Here is a 26,068-nt window from a genome sequence, read left to right on the forward strand (position 1 = left end):
CAGCTGCAGAGGTGAACATGGCATATCTTCTGGCTTCAAATCAGGCTGATAAGTTCCTTTTAAATATTTTATTGTCTATTACCAGCAAAATATTCTTTCTTTTTCAAGAATAGAGCATCAATAAATCAAGTTGTCTTATTTACTTTAGAGATAATGATTTTAACGGAAGAAGAAAAACAAAGAATTGTTACCGCAGCTCAAGAAGAATTGACCTCTGGTTCTGTGGTATCTAACACAACAGAGAGCGCTTCAGTGCCCCCCTGTCAGTCCTCTGAAACCCAACTAAACAAGGAAGCAATGGACAGCCCGGCCAAAAAGCAACACAAAAACAAGGTGAAATTGGCAGCAAACTTTTCACTTGCACCTGTAACCAAGCTTTAACTCTTTCTTTTTAGTGTGAAAGACAAATACCTATGGACTCTGCACAAAGTAAAGCTATTTGCTAGCCCTTATGTATTTTAATGAAAGGCCTAGAAGAACTAATTTGTATTTAATGTATTCTGTGAAGATTTTGTTCCTTTTACACTGAACACAGCTGTTAGCAGAGCAGATTTTTTCTATTATTTTGAAAAAAATTCTGGCATTCGTTAAATTATTCTTAAATTTTACAGTTTTCATAAATGTGTGTTCAGTAAAAGCAAAATTAATTCAACTAAAATGGAACAGATTTTATTTTCTTTAAGCCTTGTTGGTGGTGTAATCATACATGTAGCATATTGTATTCTATAGGCTGTTGCTTACTGGTATTGTTTCAGACAGTATTAATAAAATGCATGATCTGTCTTTCAAAAGCCTGTTGAGAAATTTTAACTCGCTGACCTGAAATGACAAGAGTGAGGGAGTTGATTGATTGAGGAGACACTTGTTCTCTGACCTTTCAGATGACTTGTAACTGCATTGGAAATTCTTTTGTCTAAAGATGTCTGTAGAAGATTATGTGGATTTTTGTAAAACTTGTTTTAAATGTTTTCTGTAGCTTTCAGTTCCATGTAGGAGCTTTCTAGGACATGGATGCTTTAAGCTTCCCTTTTATATTTAGTTTGTCTGGCATGGATTTGGTTAAGAAAAGACTGTCTTGGTGTCATGAGCTTAAGATACAGACACACCCATTTTATTGTGTCTAGAAATTAAGTTAGGAAGATTCTGATATTTCTGAAATATGCATTTAATGCATAAATTACAGATAATGGAGCAGGTATTATTAAAATGTTTTGTGATGGAAGCTATTGATGCTATTTCCACCTGTAAGGAAAGTTCTAACTACATGTGGAAATGCTAAGGTTGTTCTGCTTAACCTTGTTTTCTATTTTTAAGCACGTTCAGTAAATGGGAAGCTTATTCTTTGATGTGCTGTCTTTTAGCTGTGTCTGTTTTTATTCTAAAACTTACTCCTAGTGTTGGAAGCTTTTTTCAATTTGTGGTATCTTGTGTTGGCTTTTGAAAGGGCCAGCTTTGGGAGAGAGGTTAAGTCAGTGGGTGACCTTAACTCTAGTTAGCAGAAATGTCCAGTGTATGAGACTTTATACCCATTCTGGGTAACCGTGGCATTTACAATGGGTTGTATTTGCCAGGCAGCAAATAAATTGCTCGTAGTATTGAAAGAACCTATACTAGAGGTTTTCCACTGGCCAACTGAATATTTTTTAGGTGGATTCTATTGTAATACACAAGAGATGGAACGTGGGCTCTAATTTCTCAGCCAGCAACAGGAAATGCCACTGGATAATGGCTATAGACAGGATTTTACTAGTCAGATTTTGTTATAAAATCTTTTAAATTTAAGCAAGTATTACCACTAGTGAACTTATAGCCATTGTGAATGCAGAGAAACACTTGGAAGTTTTTCTGAGCATTATGGCACAGTATTTTGAGTCCTTAGTAAACTGCTACAGACATACTGCTATAGAAAGAGAAATTTTGAAGTAAGCTTTCTTGGAATGCTTTTAATGAGTTAAATGCAAAAACATCTGCTTTCACCTTAAGTTTGATAAGGTTAACACTGATCAGTCTAGATCTTTGTTTCAGAAAAGCATGCATTGGAGAAAAGACCAAGCTGAAATTATATTTTCATGAGATGCAGCTACAAGTCATCTGGAGTACTAAAGAAAACCAGGTTTTTGCTTCGGGAGAAAATATGGTATTTGTCAAAGTGAGTGTGGTGGTTCTACCATTTATGGAGGTCAGCATATCTTTTCTGGATTCATGTGTGATGCTGATGAAATCGCTGTTTGAAAGTAATAGAATAATACTTTTGAGAAGTTGTGTTCATAGTGTAACAAAATAGCTAACTGAATTGCAATATATTTTTTTATCCAAAGGGTTAAATGAATGATGTGACTTACAGATTTAAAAGCATTACAACCATGAAATTCTTTAATTTAACAATTAAATGTACTACTTCAGATTCATGTCTGTTTAAAAAAAAAAATATGTCACTGAAGCCCTCAATTTATGCACTATCTTTTTCTTGGAATGGGAGGGAGAAGAAAAAATTCTTTTCTTAGCTGTCTACTTCGTTTGGACACTTTCTTTTGTGGCTCAAGTGCTGTTTTGTGTGTTGGGACCAAACAGTTGTGTCAATAAAATTTTCAAGCAAGCATAACTCTTGTCCTTGTCTGAAGACCTGGAAAAAAAAACTGTCCTAGAATCCTGAAGTTGCTGTGTCACATTAAGTTTAATTATCCAGACAGAGCAGAGAGCTAGACTTTGGGATTTAGTGAAGATAAAAGAAACACCGTAAATCTACAACCTGCTATTCTGGAGAATGAGGGTTTTCCTAATTTTTGCAATTCAGCTGTTAGCAGATGTACTCAGTATCTCTTACTGCTCTTCATGCAACATAATGTTTAGGGTTTATTTTAGAAGGAAACTGTGCTATTTATCAGCCTAAGGAGAAAAATGGAGAAAGGGAGTGTAAATGCAACAGGTGGAAGTAAGGTGTTCCTCTGGAGTTTTAGTCTCACTTTGAAATGTTACAGTCGATGTGAATCATGTCATATGGAGTGTAACTGTGCAATAAAGTTAACAAGTCACTTTTGAGTTGTTATAGCCTTGTTTTCCAGCTTGCTGAAGATAGTAATTGTCCAGGAACTACAAGTCCAGCAAGCAAGTTGCTTTGCAGCTTCACTAGAGTGCTTCAAACTTCACTTCAGAATCTGACAAAATAATTTAAAAAAAATAATCTGCAACTAAATTAGACTGTTCTGCCATCTCAGCTTTATGGACAAAAGTAAAGAGCTGGATGAGCTGCTCCTGACTTTTTTTTTGTGGTCTTATTACACATATTCTCACTTAATGGAACTGTTAAGTGGAACAGTCTGCTAAAGTAAATGTCAGGCCTGCCGCAGGTAAGCATTCACTTGACCTTGCAGAGTACTTGCTTGTTCAGTAAACAATTTTAAAGTAACTACCTAAAAAACTTACTTAGCAGGAAACTCTCCATAAATAGTGTCATAAATGTCACTCTTTAAAAGGAGGGGCAGGCAATTTATAAAAACTTTCTGTAGCATCTTAAGCAACACCACAAACCGTATAATCACCACTCTGTAATTTAATTCTTTCAGTAGTTGTGAATATTTTAAGTATGTATGACTAATCCCTCATACCACTTGGTATGTGATCACCTTCAAAAGGTGAGTTTGATTTTAATTGTTCTTTTGTTATCATGCTGCAAACATTCCCATGTCTTTCATTCTTGTTTTATGTCAAGCCATCTGTTTAAATTAGTAAAAAGTTTTTAAGTCATGATGGAAATACATTTTAGAAAAAAATCAAGTTATGTGGCTTGTTTTGTCTGCTGTAATGTAACAGGACAGAGTGTAAATGCATGGTGAACTATGGTTTAACTCCTGTTTCTATTAACTGTAATTTAAAAAAAAAATAAAGTACAAGGAGAGACTTGGGCATAATGCCAGAGGGGGGCATTAGGGAAGTGACTTAGATGATGTTTCAGGTGTAATGTGGAATAATGCTGATAGGAAGCATGACTCTCGAAGAGAACAGAGAACATAAGACTGTTTCTTAACCTGTGAAGTTTCTGAACAGAGGAGCTGACAAAAAGCTTTTCCTTTTAGACAAAGCAAAGCTTTTGGGTGTGAAAGAGTAAGAAAGCAAGCAGTCTTTCTATAGAATAGGCTGAGGACTTTGGTTGTGGCCACAAAGGACATTGCTTTCTGTATTCTAGACAGTCTTGGGACTTTGGTATGGAGAGAAAAACTGACTGCTTGGAGGAAAAAATATGGCCTTGCTTTGCTTAGCCTTTTACAGAAATGTGAGCAACTGAAAATGGAGTGTTATCAGTGAAGCCTGCTTATCAGTCCCACAGACTAACCCTTCCTTTTAATCTTGTCATGTCACTTCTTGCCTCTGACACTTGAAATGTGTTAAGTGTCTTTGCAGCTAACCTTTTTGCAATTTGAATATTTGATCTCTTGTGCCTTTGAAAACTAGAGTTTGAAAACCTTGGCTTTAAGTGATTTCTCATTCAAAGCTTTACCTTGATACCTCTTCAGTCTGTGTGGCCATAGAAAGTCAGATGCTGATGTACTTTAAAGTCAGCATTTTATTAATGTATAGTGTGATGTCTTACAGTGGATGTATTCTATGGAACAATTGAGATACCTAGAGATCTTTCAGATATTTTCCCACAATTTAGCTGGTATTTGTTCAGAGGCTGAGATACAATGTCTCTACTCTTCCAGCATGCATTACTTTTAACGTAGTATTCCTCCTTGTATGGACTGTTTTTTTTATGTTACACAGATGGAGAAAATTTTAAAAAAATCTTAATTCAAGTGACTATTAAAATAGTTTGTAGTGCTGTACGTACGCTATAGGAAGCAGATTGATATAAATAGAGAATGCCATTTTATAAGAAATTTCTGAGATGCCACTTTAAGGTATTATTTCCAAGCATTTTCTGTAGAGTAGAAAAGGCTTCTCTGGGATAGATCAGTTTTAAGACCTTTTTTAGATGCTCCGCTAGTCCTACCTAATCCTTAGCTGCCTTGTATCTAGAATACCTATCTAAGAAATATTTTGTTTGGTTTTTCCTCTTTTGGCTAATTGCTACTGACAGTGTTGCATTTGTTTTCCCTAAGCATTTAAACAGTTTGGCTGTAAGTAGTGACAAGCTTGACAGAAGAAGCCTGACCATGCTGGTTGCACTTAAAGAGGGAGAGTTGTTCGAGGTGCAGGTTGGTGCATTTGAAGACATCTCAAATTTAAGCTTAAGCTATTAGGACAGGGTTCTTAAATGATGACTGAAGGTTGTTGCCAACAGACTTGGGATAAAGAGGATAGTATGGGTGTTACACAGTGAGACCTAAGCACCTTACCAGACTGCAAGTAATTAATTTAATTTTTACCTGAAGAGTAGGATAAACATTTAATATGTGAAGGGAATTAAGAGAAAAACAATCAAGTTGTGCAAAGGGAGGGAGAGGAACAGTTCACATGATAGCTTTGTAACCAGAGATTCCTCTCATATTTTCTGTTGTATTTTTTAAAGGTGTGGGAGGGGAATGTGAGGGTGGAATATGGCAAGTATGTGGAAACTTCCAGGATCCTCTCAGAGGAGAGAGACGTAGGATAAAATAATCATAAATGGATTAGGGGAGGAACAGGAAAACTTCCTGAAAATGTTATCTCTAAAAGCTTGTGGTCAGTATCTTGAAGGATCCATATCCTGCAGTGCTTTCAAGATATCCTGGACTTTGTCCAAAGCATAGGTAATGCCTGCAGGAAGAGTAATGGTGCAGTACCAAGATGACAGATACAGAAATTCCTTGCCCTCACTAAGACAGGTTGCCACCTGAAAAATTGAGCAAGGTGTTCCTGCACCAAGATGATCTTCCTGCTCTTACAGATGGCCTGTGTAGGTACAGCAAGGCATAAAAGCATCTGGCTTATACTTTTGGTGCTTAGCTCTGTATTTTGTGTTATAAGGGACTGTTCTTAGTCCTAAGACAAATGGTGGAAACTGGAGTGTTCCTATTGCTTGTGAGGGTACAGGTGATCCCTTTGGAAACTATATAATCTGTTGAGCTCGACATTGCTAAAGCAAAAGCCTTCAAAATATTTCCTTTAAAATGTATCTGTGCCAAACAGGGTTTTGTTGTGATTATAATCCAACCTTGTATGCTTGTTTAAGGAGGCTGTAGAGCAGTCTTTGCCAGCTCAAAAGCAAAGCAATTTGTGAGCTGTGACATTGTGCTAGAAATAAGTTTGTAGTAATTCAGGAAGAAAGATGGTGAGAAACATCAGCTGTTGCAGACTTACTTTGAGTTGACATTTATTCATTTCACCTTGAGATTTGGAACCTGTATTACTGCCAGAAGCTATTCTGCTTAATGTATGGCGCACAAAGTACTGCTGAGCTGACTTGCCTACAGCCTTATTCAGTGATGCTGGGGTACAGGACATGATAAAGCCTCAGGCTTTCCAGTGGGCCAGATGGTACATGGCTGTCCAAGCACTATTGTGTCATGCTGTGGGCACGAGTCTCAAGTCAGCCTTTCAGTTACTGGATTCAAAAGTAATAAAAATGGCATTCTGCCAGAAAACCCATTTTGTCTGATGAAGTCTACTGGTAAGAAAAGAAACAACAAACAACTCTTTCAGTGTAGATGGGATGAAGTGATTGGCTCCAAGAAACTTGGAATTAGCTGCAATCATCTCTGCTGGTTTTGAGCTTTCTTAAACTACTCTGCAACTTACCTGAAGCAATTTTTGGTCAAAGCCTAAGCCATAAAATGGAGTGCTCAACAGGCCAGCAGTTATTTCATTAGCTCTGAAGTAGACCCTGCAGGTCTGTTATGTGCAGCTTTACCAAATAGGCTGGGAGTGGCATGAGACAAGGCCTGGTCACTGACATGTTCCTAGTGCTGAAGCTCTGTGCACTGCGATGACCACTGTGGGCATGGGTGGAGTTCTCACAAACATTCCAGCTCTGAAATCCTGATGGCAACCGTCTTACCAGGTTCCCAGTGTCCTGGGCACAGTGCATGTTTTGATGGGTGGTGAAGGGCTCCAGGAATGCAGGGTGAGCTCTATTATGGTCTCTGCGTTGCAGCACTTGCCAGTGATGCCGAGAGCGCTGCAGTGGTGTTCTTCCAGTCTGCACTGTCATCAAGAACACCCACCCTCAGTCTGACTCTGGACTCTGCCACTGCTTTCTAAGGACATGTATGTCTACTTCTTAACTTTCTTCAGATGGGTAAATGATCTCTTAAAGGTAAATCTCCTGCTAAATCCTTTTGATACATTACACTTGTGTAGAATCTGGTTGCAGTTGGGTATGGTCTTGGTACAGAGGCTCTTGGAGCACAATGAGCTGCTCATTAATGAGACAGGGTGGTCTTACTCAAGATGCTACCTCAGATCCTAAAAGGGAAGGTGTTTGTGGGAAAGAATCTGTCATTTGTTTGCCTGCAGGGAAGATGTACTTGTGTGGGTTCTCTTGGATATCGGTCACTATCTAAGAGCATGAACTTGTCTGAGAAATGAGTGGATGATGATAATTTCAAATCTATAGTCACATTCATGACCTCCAGGAGCGAGTCAAATCTTTCATTCAGTTGATACACTTAGTTTTAAAATAAGCAGTTGTAAATCGAGGTAGAGATTGCTCTGCTGCTTTCTTGTGGTTTGTCTCTTTGATTTTGCTAATAAAGAGACCGCTGTCTCATGCTTCAGGAGGAGTGTGTTCAACAGTGCCTGTGGTAGTTGCAGTTCACTTGGAGAATCTTGTGCCCCAGATATAATTTCTCCATAGGCCTGCATTTGCTCAATACAAGGTGATTGAGGATTGTAAGACTTTGTCAGGTAGGTTTATTTTGTGCTAGTTACAGGAGATAAGAGTACAGTGACAGTCTTCTATGTTGTCAAGTAGCTAAGGAGCTTTTGCATTATGGTGTTTTATTTGAGCAGCTTTGCCCAGTAAAACAAAGCTAGGTCATCAGAGGAGTTTTCTGGCCTGAAGGTGCACAAGCAAATAGTAATGGGATATATATGTGTTTACAAAAGCTTCAATACCATTGCTGTCATACAGGAAAACTTTTTTCCGCATTTCAAATCCAATTACATGTAGTTGGCTTGAAAGGCCCATTCAGGAGAACTCTTCGGATTTGTTTGTTAGGAAAACCAAGCACATACCTCCAGTCGATGGAATTTCTGATGTTTTTGTTAAGTGAAGACAGAAATAGTTAAATGCATTGCTGCTGTCATTTGTAGCTGTTTGTGGTGCATGAGCTCTCTATTCTTGTAACTTGAAAATCCTAAATTGGAAGTTCTCTGTTTAGCTGTATTACCAGCTGGAGGGAGTATCTAAAGCATAGCAAAGTAGGTTTGAAAGCCTAATCCTTTACAATATCCAGCCTATTACAATCCACTGATTTCTGTAGCTGATGAGGTTTACTTTTTAGGTGTCGGTTTAAACATCTCTTGGTGTCTTATCACAATTAGTTCAACCTCGTATGAAGTATTACTGCAGAAAACTGCCTCTAAGAAACTAATAATGCTCTAAAGGATATGAGCTTAAATGTCAGGGAAATGCTACTGTTAGACACTTCCTTATTCATCTCTAAGACCGTAAGTTGTTCCTAGGCTGGATCCAGGTCTAAATACTGAGGTGTTCTCAAGATCCTATGTGAAGTGTTGTATCCACATGGAGGGAAGAGTAAGTTTTGGACCTTAAAGTAATGTTTGTATGATATGATCCTGTTCCAAAGCAGGATTGATGGGATTATGTGGAACAAGATGCACCTTGATAACAATGGTAGCATTTATGCTGGGGCAGAGTAGGACTGTGTTCATTTAAGTAACGTGACTACCCTGGAAGAGTGGCTTGGACTTTGAGCTACTTGGGAATACATGCTGTGTCTGGAACAGGAAAGCAAGCTGCCCTTTCTTCAAGGTCAAAACAGAAGAAAAATCACTTTGCTTTTCCTCAGCCTGCTCCTGAAATGTGAGAGTTTGGTGGTGACCTGCTGCCACTTGATTTTTCAAATGTTGACATTACTATATATGTTGGAGCACCAAGAAATTTTCCATTGTTTGAGGTAGGAGCAAACCACACAGAGCAACTTAGTTTATTTGCACGTCTTGGAAGACTCTATACTGCAGAATACATATTCTCTGGGTTGTTGTCTGTGTAATGTGTTTGTGGTTGTCTTTCTACTGTAAGAGAAATACCATGTTTATTGAAAAAAAAATCTGAACTCAATTCCTTCAAATTCCTTTCTAATAAAAAAAAAAATATTCTCCTTCATGACCAGAAACATTTTCTGTGATAACTGTTTACCAGCAAGTCTAACTTGCAGGTTCTCTATTCATTCCAGGCTGGAATTTTAATTCAGTCTTAACTGTACAAGTCATCTGAGATCTTTTTTGGTTTTTGGAGCCAGCAGCCAAACTCTCACTTTCCAAGAGCTGCTTCTGAAATGCCAGTAACGATTAACTGCTTCAGAGGCAGGGAGTATGGATAAGGATATGGGCAGAATATGTGTATTCTACACATCTTGTGTAGAATAAACTCAAACTCATAATTTGAGGTAATTGATTTCAGTCTGCTGTAAATGTTTTACTTCCAAGTGGCATGGTTTGAGTTCAAGCTGAACAGAATATTGGGAAAACTGTTCTCCTTAACCATCTGCTTAGTTGCAAATGAAAACATGCTCTTATGCCTGTGTAGGAAGACAAAGTGTGACAAAGCCTGAATCACACATGAACTTATGGTCACCAGCCACAAAGATGAAAGCATGCCCTAGTTACCTTTTGCAGCCCCATGTTTCAGCCTGCAGTCAAATGCAACTTAATACTGGTTTTTAGGTAAAGTACTATTCTTTCTGGAGGGTGGAGGGGGTGTACTTATGAAAGTACTTGTTAACTCTTGTTAACCATGTTGGTTAACAAGACATTGGTAACTTGTCACCAGGGTACAATTAGGCAGAGAAAGTCTGGATGATGCAATCTCTCTCCTGAGTATTGCTGATTTTTGATTTAGGATTCCTCAGTTGGCTGCAGGGTTATGTTTAAAGCTTTCTCTTGAGCTTGCATTATTTTATTCTGGGAGATGGGGGAGGAGAGGAATTTCTTCCACACCTCTTGTTCAGATGATATAATACCATTGCTGTTAGATATTCCTTAGTTGACTCTCAACACCAAAACTTTAATACAAATTTTAATTTCATTGTTTGCTTCCCACAGGAGGAAGGTTCGGGCAATGAGAGCAAAGCAGCAACATGAGATCCACCCCTAGATACATTTGATTCCATCTCATTCCCTGTATCTGGTTAGGTAGTCTCTGGTCCCTGAGATGTCCAGAGCCCTACACTTCAGGTAGCATCTGTAAAAACCACTCTGGTGAGCAGAGCAGACAGTGCAGATATTTTTTTTTTTCTTTTAGTTGCTGTTAAGCCCTACTGGGTTGACAATGTTTTTCACACTCAAATATGTTGGGACTTTATCTTCTCAATGTAGGGCTGGGAACTGTCTGCTAATCTGTGCAGTGCTCTGGGCTGTAGTGAGGTTTCAAAGTCATCTAGGAGCATCATGAGACTGGCTTTTTTGGTGCTTTTTGTCTGTGGAGCATCATTGGAGAAACTGCATGTTTTTTTCAGTGAGATAAAATCCTTTATTTTTATTTCCACTAACTTATCAAATTATTCCTTTCTTGCAGAATAATTATCCTATTCTTTTTGAAAAGTATAGCAGCACAATAAGTGCATCCCACTCCACAACTGCTTATTTCCTTCAGTAACAGGAAGAAACACATGCTTAGTATAACACAGCAGCTTAGTTTATTTGGAAATATGTTTAACTTTGCTGAAGAGATTCAGTAGGCCTAGGGGAAGGTACAAGAGAACCATTTGCTGGTAGAATTGGTGATTAGTACAAATAGCACTTCAGCACTTTTGTTTGTCTTGGTAGACCAAGATCCTTTCCTGAATATAGCCATGTTTACCAGTTCGTAGAGGAAATAGCGTGTCAAATCCACCTTGAATTTTCTTCTTTTTCTGATGCCTTGCCTTCTTTCTGAATTGATAAACAGCCAGGATTTCCAGAAGAGATTTTGGGTGCTTCAGTCAACCGATGTCCCTCTTTGCAGACAGTAGCAGATACCTGAAAATCAGCTCTGAAATGATGCCAGTTATTCGATGTAGTCATCTAAAGATATTTGTCTATTTTCTGCTGATTTTACATATGGGGATTGCATAATGTGCTGTGTTCATAGGATCATGGAAGTTACAAAGCCCCTCATTTTACTTGGGAGTACTCGGTGGTCTAGTCTGATTTTTTAAAAACAAGGACCAAGATTTTTACACACTTAATTCCTTCCTAAGTTTAATTTGTTTAATTACAACCATTATGTTTGAAGTAAGCCATTAGGGCTCTGCTGTGTTCTGGATGGACAACACTGTAAGCCACTGTTGAACACAGTTGAGAATCTGACCTCACAGTCTAAAAAATCCAGGACTTTATTGCTAAGCAGCATCACTGACCCCCTTCTAAAGGAACCACTGGTGCACTGCAGGCAGGCGGTTCAAACCCACCCAAATAAAAACAACTGAAGCATTTGCTAATTAAAAACAAAACAAAGAAAACCTTTCAGCTGAGCCAAGCTAGAACTTCTGAAAATGAAGTTCACTCTCATTAATACTCTCGTAGTTCGAGTCCCTTTGGGGCGCTGGCTACCAGCGCTAACTGTATATGAATATTACGTATTCATACTTGCTGTGTTTTCTTTTCTTCATTTTAATTAAAGGAGGGGGCTCTGTAGCGTCGTAATAAGTGTTGCATCCCAGAAATGTCTAGCTCTGCTTCCTGTTAATGAAATTTTTTCATACAAACATACATTCTACTGATTTCACTTTTCTTCCCAAGGGACTATAGATTCTGTGCAGCATGCAGGGATCACCCCACTCATCAGCACAGCCTGGTTTAAACACCAGTGTGCCTAAGTCACCTCTTGCCTTACAAAAACTGTGTGCAAAGTCCTTTTTCAGGACTCTTTAGTTACCAGCATTCACAATATGTAACAGTTGATTCTCCTAAGGCTTTAAGTTTGGTGCTTCACTACAGGGTTTTTTCCTAACTGCCATTTGCCTTTGTTAATGGCACTGAACATCTGCCTCAAGATACTAATTCCTGATGTCTTAATTGGGTACCAGCAAATTCAAGAGGCTCTTGAATTTTACAGAAGCCAGTGGGTATTTCTTCCCCTCCAGTGTGTATTCTCCCTTAAAAGCAGTTTTCCCCATAACTGTTAATGTACACAGGTGCTATAGAGTCCAACCCATACCAAATACAGTAGATACTAACAGCTACAGAGCTTAACGTGATGTTGTATGTCTCAACAAGGATGCAGTAACTATATGTGACTATTCAGCCTTAGGATATGTTTTGTCCTTTCCTGCATCTTTGGTCAAAGTAATTAAAGTGCTTCATGTCTTAGTGGAAACCTTTTGTGTTTTTTTTTCCTCCTTGATCCTTAAACCTTAAGGAACTTAGTGATGTAGGTTCTTTGTCTCAAGTGAGTCTGCAATACTGAAACAAATTATTCTGAAATGCAAATGTTCATCAAATCAGTCCAATGCTAGGGGTTTGGTTTTATGTGTACAAGAATAGTCTGAATTACTTTAGATGGTGTTTATCTCCTTGAACCTTAATAAGATCCTTTCTCTCTCTGAAAAATATTACTGTTTATCCTTTTTGGGTAATGGCTGTTTAATTTTTTTCTCCTTTCCTACAACTGTGATTCCTTTGTATATAAGTGCACACTTCACTTAGCTGGTTTCACAAAATGGAAGTTCCTCTTGAAAAACTTTATTGTAGGAACATTTTGCTATCTGTTTGTTATTTCTAAGCCTGAGATTTCCACATTAGATCCATGTACATTTATTTTACTATTTACACCTATCACAGTACATTTATATGGAATACCATCACACAGACAAACCAGCTACTGACAGCTAATATAAAGATATTAGATTCCACAAAGATTAATCTGCATAGAGACCAGAAACACGTTTAATGGTGAAACACAGATAAGTCTTTCTGTATTTCCCTTAATTTTAAACCCATTTTGTGTAGAATGTGATCTTCCTACTCCAAATATCTGCTTCTGTATTTGTATATTTGTCTCGTGGTCAATTTGTCTTGGGTGGCCAGTGTCTTCCTATGCTTGATAGTTTATCTTTCTTATGGTCATGAAATATGCAATTAATAGTTGTTTTAAGCATTGTTTAAATATTAGTTAAATTTCATTTGTCTTCCACTCTCCTTCCAGCAACCTACCAGTGATATGTAATCTCATACTGCATGTAACTTCAATAGTGGACAAAACTCTCTGGGTGAATATTTCTCTGACTCCGTGTGAGGTGGAGATCTAAAAGAGAAATGACACAGCTTTGGACTACATCATCTATTTGCAGATTGCTGTAGCTGTGCTTGCTAAAGCTTTACCAAAGATTTATTTCCCTGGTGCAAGCAATATTTGTTTGACTTGAGTAATTCAGAAATCATATGGGATATAAAAATCTATCTCTACTTGCAGCATCCTTGACACTGATCCTCATTCTTTAGGAAGAACTGGAAGCGAAACTCCACAGCAAAGTAGTTGAACATCACACTAGTTCAAGTATTTTGTATGCAACATCAGTTATCCTATCAGTTGCACTATATACAGCATTGCTACTTGTGGCTTTTGTTTTACGAAAATGGGCTATTTCAGCAATTTTTGAATGCTGTTTGTCAAGGGGGAAAGTACAACAAATTCTTACAAAGTGATGGCCTATTAAAATTGCTGTTTTACACTTTACTGGATGAAATATACCCTCTTTTCATTCACTTTTTTATCACTACGGTGTTTTTGTTGACTCTACTACAAATCTTTTCTGGTCACTGGACAGCCACTATACAGGTTTCTTTTGTTTTTAGGCATGCGTGTTGAGTGATCCATGCAACAGTGAAGAACCTGCCGTTGTACATTCCATATATTACTGTTATACCAGTTGCTCTTGATTCCATTAGCAGGACACTGTTAGTTGCCCTCACCCTACAGTTCCATTCAATGAAAACATTTGAAAAGACAAACATGGTATAGAGCCCAGAGCTACATGATGTTGCATTGTGTGGCCCCACAACAATCTTTAATAATAGCCAATCCTGCTTTGGCAATGGTGGGCTTGCCTGGAGGAGGTTCTGCCTTCTTTTCTGCTGGGCTGCCTGCAATGTTCAAAACGGGACACCATTAAAACCAAGAGCTAGTCAAACTATTTCTTCCTACTTCTGGCTTAAAGAATGCAAGCCTTTCCTGGCCCCCCCCCCCCCCCGGCCCCCCTCCATTTTTTAACTCTTGTTTGAACAATACATCTTTGTTACAACACTTTGGTAGTAACCAAGCTGGTATGTGGATTCACACTGCTCAGGAAGTCTTATCTCTTCCGGGGAGGGAGTTAAGAGGGGCTAAAGAATCCAGACATCTCAATGGGAGGGTAAACTTCTTCCGTCTTGTTCAATCCAGGTGCCTGTGTTCAGAGCCACAGGGTCAGATAACAGGTCCGTCCACAGAAAGTCATCTTACTGTGTTTAAACCCCAACAACTAAGGAGTTGAACAAAAATATGCTAGAGTTTATTCCTTATCAACTTGGATGTCATAAGTAGGAGAACAAGATAAAGGTAGGTTTTAATTTTTCAGGGTGAAAAGAATCTTTTTATCTCCTAACATTGCATTTAAAAGCAATGACATGAAGTAAACTAACAAGGGAGATAAGTCCATGCTCCCTGTGACTGAAAGGGTATAAATAATTAGTGATGCATCTTAAAAATGTCTCTATCAACCTTGTACTTAAGAGGTAAGAAATTCGGGGCAGCTGTTGAAGTTTGCAGTCTTTCCTCTAGTTTCCGTCTTGCCTGCAGTAAAACAGGCAAACTTTGCTTCAGATATCCTAGCATATATCTTAAGAAGGTTTTTTCCCAGTTATTTTTGCAGAACGGATGGGAAAATGATTGGCAAAAATAAATCTAGTTGCTTACAAAAGCAGGTTGTCGCAATGTGTATTCAAATATACTTTGCATATTTAAATCATACAAAGCAATTTTAAACAGGCCATAGATTACTTAGATTCAGGTTTAAGGGGTAATTGGGCATCTGAATTCTAAGTGGCCAGCAATTGCTGACACACTATCTTGTTTCAGGGTGATCTAGCTGGATTAACCTAGCTTTTGGTAGAGGCTGACCCAGCATGGCCTTTGAAAATGCTCTTTTATCCAGTTGTCTTTGGAGTTTTTCCTATTGTTCTTTTCTTTCTTAATGTTTAGGAACTCACTGGTAGGAGACTGTGTTGCTTTGTCTAAGGGTTTTAACTTGGTGCGAAGGAAGTCAGCCATCTCTTTGTCTTCTTCTTTCTCTCTGGTGGAAAAAAGGAAAATAAATCTGTTACAGAAATAACAATGTTTTCTCTGTAAATGGGACAGTAAAAGCTAGAGTAGCTAGGATCAAATCGCTAGTAAACAATTCACTTCTTTGTTCTTCTTAAAAACACTTAATTTTTCTGCTTATTAAAGAGCAAAATATTTGTCTAAATGGAAAAGTAACAAACTTCTTGTAGAATTCAGAGACGGAATTTTCCCCAAGGTTCTCTACTTGTCTCTGATAGTGTTGGATTCATTATATTCCCTAGTTAGTGGATTTAAACCATAATGTATTGCGTATTTTAAGTTGGCCTCAAGTGCTTCACAATGCTTCCTCTACAAAGTAAAGCAGAGGATACATATTGCTGTGACTGTACTGCTTACTTTTAAAGGCCCGCTTAGACAAAAGACTGGATCTCATGGTCTTCTGCTGTTAGTGTTTACCAAAACCAAGTATATTTCTCTTGCCTGAAGATGACAGCATTAGGCCCAAAATAACAAGATTGTGTTGCGAACCTTGATTGTATGTATTAATGATATTTCCATGTTAGTTTCCTTGCTATTTTGTTAATTAAACATTAACAATGAGTGCACTGATTGATTGAATATCTCAGTTTAGAGGAATGGCAGATTTTATTATCAAGAGTTTTAAAGAAAAGCCTTAGGTTTTACTACAAATGTGAATTGACACTAATGTATTCACATCTTCATAGTGCATAGCAGTACACTTTCAGTAGCCTACAATTAGGCTTCTGTATTGTCTGGCTGCTGCTGAGGTTTTTGTGATTTGCACATTGAACTAGCAGTTGAGAGCTCTGGATTACATTACTAGCTCAGGCTTCTTGTCAGCTGCTGACTTTGGCCAGCTCTTTTTGATCAGCTGCAGGACTCTGGCAAGCTTTCTTCTCTCCTGTCCTTTGCTTGCTTAGAATTTAAATGTGTTGGAAGAGATATTGTCATTTAGGATAAATGGATTGATGAGCCTTGAGTCTTTACTGTTGAAAGAGACAGGGGAAGTAATAGCAGAACTCTGACTATTTGTAAAGCGTTGGGATCTCAGTGCAACAGCTGGAAATGAACTTTTGAGGAAGACCACAGGTTTCTCAGCAACTTTGGGCTAAGACACTGAGATGAAACCATTCTGAACTCGATTATGCTTTAGGTTAGGTAGACCTGTGTTAGTGATTGCATTCTTGGTTTGGGTTGGTTTGGGGTGTTGTTTTTTTTTTTTGCTATGGCAGGGTGAGAATAGTAATAATAAAACCTGACCATATTAATAATTTGTTTAAAAAAAAAGGGGCAAATTTTAGATGTCTACAAATATGCCCCTTGTAGAATTCCATTTCATGTCTACTTCTTATGCCAAGAGGATCCTCTGGTAGCAGCAAAAATAATTCTCTTTTTAGTCGTAAATGCCCAGACACTTTCTGGTAGGAAAGTAAGAGACCAAACGCTGCTGTAGTCATGAGATGACCAAATCATTAATGGGATAAAGAGCCACAGAAGTGCAGTAATCTAGTTTTAATGTTTTTTTAAATGTTTAATGTTTTTAATAGAACTGGGAGGAGGCTTTTAACTTGGTAAGGTGTTTTAAAGGACCAGTTCTCTCCCATCAATGTCAGTATGAGTTTTGTCACTCACTCCAGTGTAGTATTAGACTTGTGAAATCTCACGAATAAGTTCAGTTGCTTTTAGTTCTTACCGTAATCTCTCCACCTCTGCATCATCTACAAGAAAATCTCTTTTTTGTACCAGTCTATGGATCTTCTGAATCAGTTCATCCTCTCTTTGTTTCTCCATCTTTGTTTTTTCTTTTTCTGGTCAAAAACAGAGAAAAGAGACTATTACTTTGGATTCTAGGGAGCAGGGCGGAGGGTGGGGGGGTGGACCCTGCAGATGTCTAAGAATGAATTGCTGATTGAAGTCAACAGTTCTTCAGACCTGAGTCACCAAAACCCTGGCAAGTTCTGGTCACTGCCTCTTTTCTTTCTTCCACTTGCTGTTGTTGTGTTAGATCACCTTAATGGTCTGGAGACTCTGTGGGGCTTGCCAAGCCTACTTTTAATATTAAATTACTCTGCAAGACACTGCTTTGAAATCTTGAAAGAGCTTTGGTAAGAAAACAGTCCAGGATGCTTCATTAAAATCCATGGTACAAACTGCCTTTGACCTCAGGAGAAATGAGACCACGCCAAAAGGAACCAGTTCTCTGTATTTCGAGATAGCTTTGGCTGTTGACTACACCACTTTTTTTGTACTCTGGTAAGGCAGGTGAGCTGCAAATTCACACAAATAGCATCAATTGTAAAATGTGGAAAAATAAATGAAAGTGTTTCTTTTCCCCGGGCTTCAAAAATCTGAGTAATTAACATATGTCCTTGTTAATTGGCCACTCTGTAATGACTAGGTTGTCTATAAACAATGATTTTTGTGACACAAAAGATGTGCCTGTCACAAACTAAAACTCATGAATGTTAGGGATTACAGGGCTGTAGTTTAAGGTTATAAAGCAAATGTAGTTAAACTGAAATCTTCAACCCTAGCAAGTGGAGCAGAGATGAGAAAGCCAGAGGCAAATCCCAGCCCACATATTTCCTCAAGAAGCTGAAAATTTTGATTAGCTGAGAAGACACTTTGTATTAAATCAAGAATTTTGGTTTTGAGCAGTAGAGCTGCATTTAGAGAACCATAAAATTAAGTACAATAAGAGTTGTGGGAAGAAGGGCAAGCAGCCTGCAGTCTGATGCATCTGAGCTATGCTATGTCTGCTGATTGAACTTATATTTTGAACAGTGAAATAAATCAGACATTTGAAAATAATTGTTTAATACAGCTTAATTTTGGATCATGGGCTTCAGGATGCTTACTGCTGCAATAAATCTGTTCCTTAGTGAGAAAAAAGGTCCTTGAATATGTTTCCAGGGCAATGAAATTCTGTAAGTCTCCATCTCAGAAAGTCATACTCCCTGGAGAATTTTAAATTATGGTCTGCCAGTAGCAGAGGAAATAATTTGTAATACAACATAAGGCTGCTTTGTCTGGGATGTTTTTTCTGTTTTATCTTTTAGAAATGATAAAGGAAGGTACTTATTGACTGCTATGAAGATTTCAGGACCTCTACATTGTTACCTATGGACAATTCCTGTGATTACTGCTTAATTTGCAGCAGAGAAAAAAGGAGAATGCTTAGAAATCACTGCTTTTTCTTGCTTTGCCTCTTATGTCTATGGAGCAAGGGATCTCCTCCTCTCACCACTGAAGGTAGAAGCTAGTTTCTACTTCCTTTCAATCTATTCTCTTCCCAGATTGAGATGTGCTCTCCCATGATATCCTTCAGGAAGCTGCCTGCCGAATATATGCATCCTGAATTGGGGCGAAGTACTGCATGCTCTGTGTACTAAAAGACTGATCCCATGTCTACTAAAATTGGCTAAACAGTGTCTACTGAAAGCAAAGAGCAGGTGTCTCTATACAATTCTGTATACTAATAGGAAAATTGTGATAAAGATGTTATGAATGAACCCATTTCTGGAAAGTGTTTTTCTAGGTTGTGTGTCAGCACTTAGTTCTGTGTGAATGCCAGCAGCTTCTTTGTCTTTGTTAAGACAAAAGTATTCTTCTTGTGAGTCTGCCAAAAGGTGGTGCTGCTGGAACGGCACATGATTAATTCTTAAGTTTGCTGAGATTTGCAAAGTGCTAAAGAGAAACTGCTGTCTGTGGATCTCTGCTTAAGACTTTGTGACTGGAAAATAGTTTCTAAAAGGTTTTAAAAAAAAAAAAAGCCCACCAAAAAAAATGAGAACTGATTGACCCTCACTGTGAGTTAAAACTAAGGATAGAAAAGCTGCAGACTTGAAGAGGTGAGGCAAGGGGAATCATTCATAGATATTTTCTAGGATTCATAATCCTTTCCAATACCATTTAAACTAATAACGTACCGACAGTGTTATTAGAAATTAAAAATGTGACCTACAAGTAAAGAAAAAGATTATGAATCCACTTTTGTTGGGTGCAAAGAAAAGTGGGAAAGTTCTTACACAACTAAGAATGCGTGGCCTCAGAGTAGACCCATTTCCTATTTCATGAGTGATCTTCTCTCTCCTTTCTGGGGAGAAAGTTGTCCTTTAAAGTTGCACAATAAAATGTGGGGGGAAAAAATTGGATAACCAAAGGAGAGTAAAAACTTGTCCTTAATAGTTAGGCAGCAGCAAATTATTTCTGAAGTGTGCTAGAGGCCACGCAGTAGTATCTAGTGTAAATGGCCCACTGCGGTTGCTGAGTGTTTTGCAGGGTCCATCTGTACTTTTTTTTCCTTGAACAGAGTAGGGCTGTTGTGGATGATCTAAAACAGCAAAGCTGTAGTGAAGCAAAATTCCTCATTGATTTCAGCTGGAGTTTAGAGTTAAGGACTGCAAAACTCTATCCCTCCTTAGAGCAGTGAATTTGCAGAGAATTAAGGCAAAACACAAAGCAGACTTTTGCCCCTTGCTTTTTGTAGAAACCCGTTTTACTTTATTCTAGAAGGTAGATTTTATTCTAGAAGGTAGATTTAACTACAGGTGTGACACTGAATTGGTATATCTAGGAAAAAAAACCATCACATTCACAGTGATGGTTATAAATCCCTCTCCTTTTTCCCTTTTATCTCTGGTATCTCAGCACTCTGTCTTTTCTACCTGACAATCTCCATGCCACTTGGTTCCCTTGAGATTGCCAAGGGAGTGCAAGAACTAGAGGAACGTGCACCTTGTTTGAGTGATATTTGCAGGGCTGCTGCCAACAGAGCAGTGAAATACAGCATGAAAAGAAATTTACAGACCATGATATTAACGATGGGAAGGAAAACAGGAAGAAAAAATAAGGACTAGGGGAAAGAGATGAAACTCAACCTTGCGGGGGGGGGGGGGGACGACAGATTTCTGATTGTCAGGGACAGAGGTGTGTTCCTGACGCCATCCCCACCCATGCATCACCCAAGCATTATCCTAGTATTGAGTTGGAGATAGCCATTACCTGGGATTGCTACCAAACTCTGCAGCTCTTTCTTAAGGTTCATAATGTCTTTGCACAGCTGGATATCGTCCATCCTGCAGAAACAGAAAAAGTATGGTCAGAGGCATGGAAACTCCATCCTGCATTGATGAGATTGGCCAGATCTCATCTGAATACGATACTGTCCCTTGCCTGGGACCTGTGCATCAGTTTGAAATGCAGACGGTTAACCTTGGGACACTGATACTGTTCATTCACCAATTTTAACAGATAGCAAAAGGTATTGAATACTAAATGCCTGTTGAACCCTTGATTACTTGTCTTACTGAGATCTAATTTGTGTGTAAGTCATAACTGTCACTGCAGATTATTTCAGATGCCTTTTGCTTTCTTGAATGTCACCGAACATTCTGGAATGGGCATCTGTACATTTAATAGTCATGAAAAAGACAGGTGTGCCATGTTGCACATACTGCAGCACCAGTTTTCACTAGGGAAGAAAGCAAGGGTGAGAATAACAGGGAGCCTGGGAAGGGACAGCAGAAAGCAATACATATTTGGCACAGCCAAGACAAGGTTTATATTCCACTACCAACTTTCTTTATGACCTTACTAATAATGTAGCCCTGATACCAAAGATCTGGAAACTGTCATAATTTGGCACCTAACTATTTTGATGTCTTGTGCCTTGGGTGAATGTCTTGCATGGTTGACATGAGTGCTTCAAATCCTTGATGCGTGCTGAAAGTCCATTAATGTTAAGACACAGAAGACAGCTAAAAAAAAAATCTGTAACATTAGCAGAAACTGCATCTTCAGTTCTTATTGAAACTGATACCTATCCTCAGAGCTGCTATACTGAATTATTCCCCTGGAAGCTAGCAAACTTCAGCATTAGCTTCCTGGCAAATGTTTTATTTTAGTGTCTCAGCCATACTGGCAGCCCAGGCTCAGGTGTTGGTTCTGAGGGCTGCATCAGGGGCTTCCATTGTGAAATCATTCCCTGAAGAATACAAAAAAGACTTCGTGATTAATGGTACATTCTTCAACTCGAATATCACCAAACTATCCTTGCCCACAGATCTCCCGAGTCCTTGTTTCATAATCCTGTGCCTGAATGGTGGATTGCCTGTTGCCTAAGCACCTGATGGTATCTAATGGGCTGTCAGAACATGGGTTGTCACAGTGGTATTTTAAGAGAGGAAACCCAAGAGATTAGAGTGTGTGTGTGTATGTGAGAGTGAGCACACAAAGGATCATGCAGTCAAATTATTGAATTAAGTGAGGAGTGGAAAAAGTAGGTGTTTCTGGCACAAATAAGATTTTAATCACAACCCAAGAGCTTTTGTTCTCCCTGCTGCTTCTGCATGGAACGCAGGTCTCCGCAGGGAGCTGTCCTTCAGCTGCTTTGCTCATGTTATTAAAACATGTTGATCCTTTTATTATTTGCTGCTTTGGTTAACTCCGTCTTGCCTGTTCTGCTACTTTCATTGTGCTATGACAGCTATTCCTGCTGCCTTTTTAATTCTCTCTTCTCAAAATATGACAGTGAAATACCTCTGATAATAATCTTTATTGCTGACCTCTTTTCTTTGTTTAGCTGCCACTGTCACCTCTGCTGGGGATCTGCTCTCCCACCATACATCTGTCTTGTAAGACTTACTTTTATTGGGAAGATCAGCATGCTAGCCTTAGGGCTAGTCCGTGGTTCACTGCTGTATGTGTTCAGGACACTTGGAGGAGAGACATTTATACTGATGATTAGTCTTACTTGGGCTCCCCATATTATTCATGCTGATCAGCAGCAAAGCCTGTTTTACTCTTGAGATCCATCATGCTAAATGGTACTGAAATTACTTTTATCAATTAACAATCTTAAACACTATCCCCTCAGGAGAATCAATATTCAAAATGTGCTGGGATGTGAGCAAGCCTCACAGCTCCTTATCCATTCAATGTTCATGCAGTTTGGGTGTCATATTAATATAATGAGTGTTAATATATCTGAGGAAAATGACCATGGTTAAAAAAGAAGACAGTTTCTTGGTGAGAAACATTCAATATTGAACTGCTGCATTCAAATGATATCTAGGGGCCAGACCCTCAACTAGTGAAGAGAACAGCGAGTTTCTACAAAAGAGATCTCCATGACATACAGAGAGAGGATATTCTTTTTTTCTGTATCTAGTAGATTAGGCTTCATTCGGGGAAGATCTGAACGATACTAATTAAATACTTCACTGTATCATTTTGGCTCCCTGCCCTCCTCAAGGAACTCCCAAAAGCTAATGTCACTGCTCTTCTCTCAGGATTTTCAGGAATTGAAAATATCATTGTCAGTATGTTCCAAGTGAGCAAGATCATCAATGTTCAGTAGTCCCTACAGCCCCTATGCTCAATTTGTGGCAAAGGTACTGGCCTCATATTGCAACTGTAGTTGCAATTCCTCCCATTATTTTGACTCTTTTTTAATCTGACAGCACAGCACATAGCTAGAACTCTCCATATATATTCTTAGCATCTCTTTTTCCTGAGACCTCAACTTTGTTCTTGCCTTGTAACTCGCAGGAGAGAAGTAAATATGTGTCCAAGCATTTAAGGGCTGTAACAGCTCTGTCACAATCTGAATTCCGAAAGTCATAAGCCAGATGTCCTCTCTGGAGTCCCAGCTCTGTAGGCTAGTGCATTTTGATGATGGACAAAGACTAAACCCACCATCTGTACCAATCCCCTTAGCACACGGAACATCTTTCCTCCCATCTGTGTCAAACAGCCTTTGTGTTTCATCCACTCCATGGTGCTGATTAGGAAAAAAAAAAAAAAAAAAAAAAGATATGGTTAAATGACTAAAGGAAGGCTATGGGACATATTCATAAAAACCATGTGAAGGCTTCATCCATCTGACTTAACGAAAGCAGGAGGTATAGTTGCTTGTAACTATAAAGCCCATCACACATCTGCTAGCAAGTAATACTGAATGTAGGGCTACAGTTGCTGTCCTGGGAAAGAGTTACCTTGTTGCCCCCAAAGAAAAGGGAAGAAGAGGTACTCCTGGGAAAGAAAGCTGTTGGAAGGCCATTCAATCTCTACTGGTATTATGAACCTTCCTTTCTTTCCCCCTTATGCTCTGGTTCTTGGATGTGAGCAGTTACAGGAGGCCTAGAGGAAGTTCATGCTGCTTCTGAAAAAAAATCAAATCCCTGTGGATTTCTCATTTGAAAGCTGGAGAGTCAGCAGGGTTTGACTGAGAGCATATTTGTATTACTTTCAGACCTCTTTAGGAATTAAAAAGAGCTTTTGGGAATCTTAAGAAGAGAGCAGGAATCTGCAGAGTAGAGAAAAGAAAACTCCATTGGGTCCCCTAACCTTCTACAGAGAAGCTGGAGAAACACGCTGAGCCTAATTCTGCAGCACTTTCTCTCTTATGTTGTAAGTCAAATCTCTCAGAGTGTATGACAGGCAAGAGGAGAAGTTACGCAGACTACTGTCCAGCTTATTTAAGGGCACTGTTACGCTCCCTGTGCACCTGGCGCTTATCTCGAAGGAGAGCAGCACAGTCAGGTTGTTGGTCTGTGCAGAATGCAATGGCTTTCTCCCTATAGATACAGAATGGCATAGGGTACTGAAATGACACCCTCCAGGCCTGTTTAAGTTATCTGCAAAGCTGCTCACAACATTTGCATAAAATCTGCAATGTACAAACAACCTTTGCTGAACTCTCTGTTCTCTTGAATAGATAGTACATTCCTTCCAGTCCCTGTGAAATCATTTTTGATGTTGTAGAAAAAACATCAGTAAAGCAAACAGCAGTTACAATATGTCATTTTTTCCCCCAGAGCTGAGCTTTAAATGTCTGCCCAGCAATCTTAAACACATGAGTTATGAGTATGATAAAACATTTCTCTTATTAAGAGCCCAAATCCATTCCTGGAGTAATTGCAATAGTATTGAACTAGGGATGAATTCTCAGTGTGCTTTCATGTATTCCTGACACACTGTCTGCAATTCTGCTTTTCTGTTTCTTGATGGCTTATTGCAAGAAACCCCCTGTATGCTTGGAGATATCATGTAAGCATGTATTATTCTTTTCTCCCTTGGTATTTCAAGCTATATCATCAAAACCTAAAAGCAGACTCTCTGCCCAAAAAAAGATAAAATAGCTCATAATGAATAAACAGCATGAGCAAAACATTTTCTAAACATGTCACAAAATGACAGGAAAATAAGTGGGTCGGAAGAGCCTGCAGTAATCTGGCACAGTGACTCAGCCCCAATACGTGTTTCTGTGGTCCAGTTACCAAGAGAAGAATGCTCTGAGCGCTGTCGTTCCCATAAGATCCACAAGTGAGGTGACAGCATGAGTCACCTCTGCCATGCACCATCTGGACTGAGGGGGAGCAGGGCAAGGAAACAGAGGAGACCTCCCATTCAGCTGTGCCCTGGCAGGTCTCCGAGGCTGTGGAAGATAATGGCAGGCAGGACTTAAAAAAGAAACATTCTGTACTGGACACAGAAGAATTGTTTTGTTTTGTTTCAATAGATTTCAATAGAAATTATTCCTAACAGCTAAATTTTTCTGTCTTCTTTTCAGCTGAGGAAGAAAACCAAATTCCCTAGTGTAAGACCTAGGTATCATCTAGAGCCATGGATGGGAAAAAAGCAAAAATGATAGTAAAAGGCAGTAGGAAAATCACTAAATGCTCACCTTAATGGTCAGCCAAAGAAAAAGAGATGGCCAACAAGTTTGTCAAATGCTTAAGATTTGAGAGTGAGAACTATTAATAACAGCTACTTAAACATCAAATATATTTTTCATTGATTTCAGGATGAGCAGAGCAGTTCAGTGTGTCTAGAGAGCTGCTGCCTTTGCTGAATGACTTTCAAAGCTAGAAATAGATCTGTGCGCCCTCGACCATGTCTATAAGAGGAGGTCTGAGATTCTTTTGTTTTCTGTTATTGCATTAAAATGCTTGAAGTTAAAAAATGAACGTAGAGTGGTTTTGTTGGTTTCCTTCCCTCTCTTCCAAGAGGGTTTGCAGGCACTTAGGTTATTTTTAGTTCTGTTTTTATATATTCCTGTTCTAGAAGTAAAATGCTTGTAATTGTTTCTGAAGTTTTTGTTTCTGAGTTTCTGAAGACTTTGATAGTGCCAGTCTAGGAGATGGCCTAAGAATCAGATGTCATGCTAAGTCACGAGCTGACATGATTACATGTATCTGGAGAAGGTCTCAATACAGGGATAAGAAGATCATCTCCTTGGTGGTGCCACCAATGAACATGCTGAACACCTGTCAAGAGCAGCCAGTAGTGATGGAGAAATTTGCGTGACTGAAGTAAAGAGCTGTGCAGAAATAAAAGAGAATTGCTACAGGCAGAGATGGTAAATGTGCTGTCAAGCTGCAGATTCGTTAAAATAAGGACTGAGGTGGGGAGGAGGGACATCAGTGGAGGCTGCCTTTGGGGACTGCAGATGTTTAAGGCCTTGCCAAACCTGTGGGGAATCTGGAATGGTGAAAGTATTCTGGGAATAGAAGAAAACAAGAAGTTTATGTATGCCCCTCTTCTACATTTGACTCCATTTTGTCCCTGTCAACTCATCTTAGTTTCTTAAAGCTTCTAATTATAAATCTGTGAAATCACAGGCAACATTTAATGAATATA

At 38.9% G+C, this 26,068-nt stretch overlaps 2 protein-coding genes across 6 annotated transcripts in view; one reads left to right on the plus strand and one right to left on the minus strand.

Moving 5' to 3' along the window:
• MARF1 (meiosis regulator and mRNA stability factor 1) overlaps positions 1-26,068 on the plus strand; it is a 52,759-nt gene that overhangs the window by 25,613 nt on the left and 1,078 nt on the right. For 4 of the 5 annotated variants that reach the window (XM_072877659.1, XM_072877664.1, XM_072877661.1 and 1 more), the window contains exon 27: positions 149-2,602. In XM_072877659.1, the coding sequence (XP_072733760.1) occupies positions 149-381 (233 nt within the window). In that variant the 3' untranslated portion in view covers positions 382-2,602. Of the gene's footprint in view, positions 1-148; positions 2,603-26,068 lie in introns of those variants that run through there. The other variant, XM_072877662.1, reaches the window with a different exon arrangement.
• The window catches only part of BMERB1 (bMERB domain containing 1), a 54,915-nt gene continuing 39,667 nt past the window's right edge, over positions 10,821-26,068 (minus strand). Inside the window, exons 3-6 of the mRNA XM_072877681.1 lie at positions 20,429-20,502; positions 17,118-17,232; positions 15,331-15,413; positions 10,821-14,226 (exon numbers count right to left, since the gene is read on the minus strand). Coding sequence (XP_072733782.1) covers positions 14,114-14,226; positions 15,331-15,413; positions 17,118-17,232; positions 20,429-20,502 — 385 coding nt within the window. The 3' untranslated portion in view covers positions 10,821-14,113. The remainder of the gene's footprint in view (positions 14,227-15,330; positions 15,414-17,117; positions 17,233-20,428; positions 20,503-26,068) is intronic.

The sequence above is a fragment of the Ciconia boyciana genome, chromosome 13 (genome assembly GCF_034638445.1).
Source record: "Ciconia boyciana chromosome 13, ASM3463844v1, whole genome shotgun sequence".
Taxonomy (NCBI): Eukaryota; Metazoa; Chordata; class Aves; order Ciconiiformes; family Ciconiidae; genus Ciconia; species Ciconia boyciana.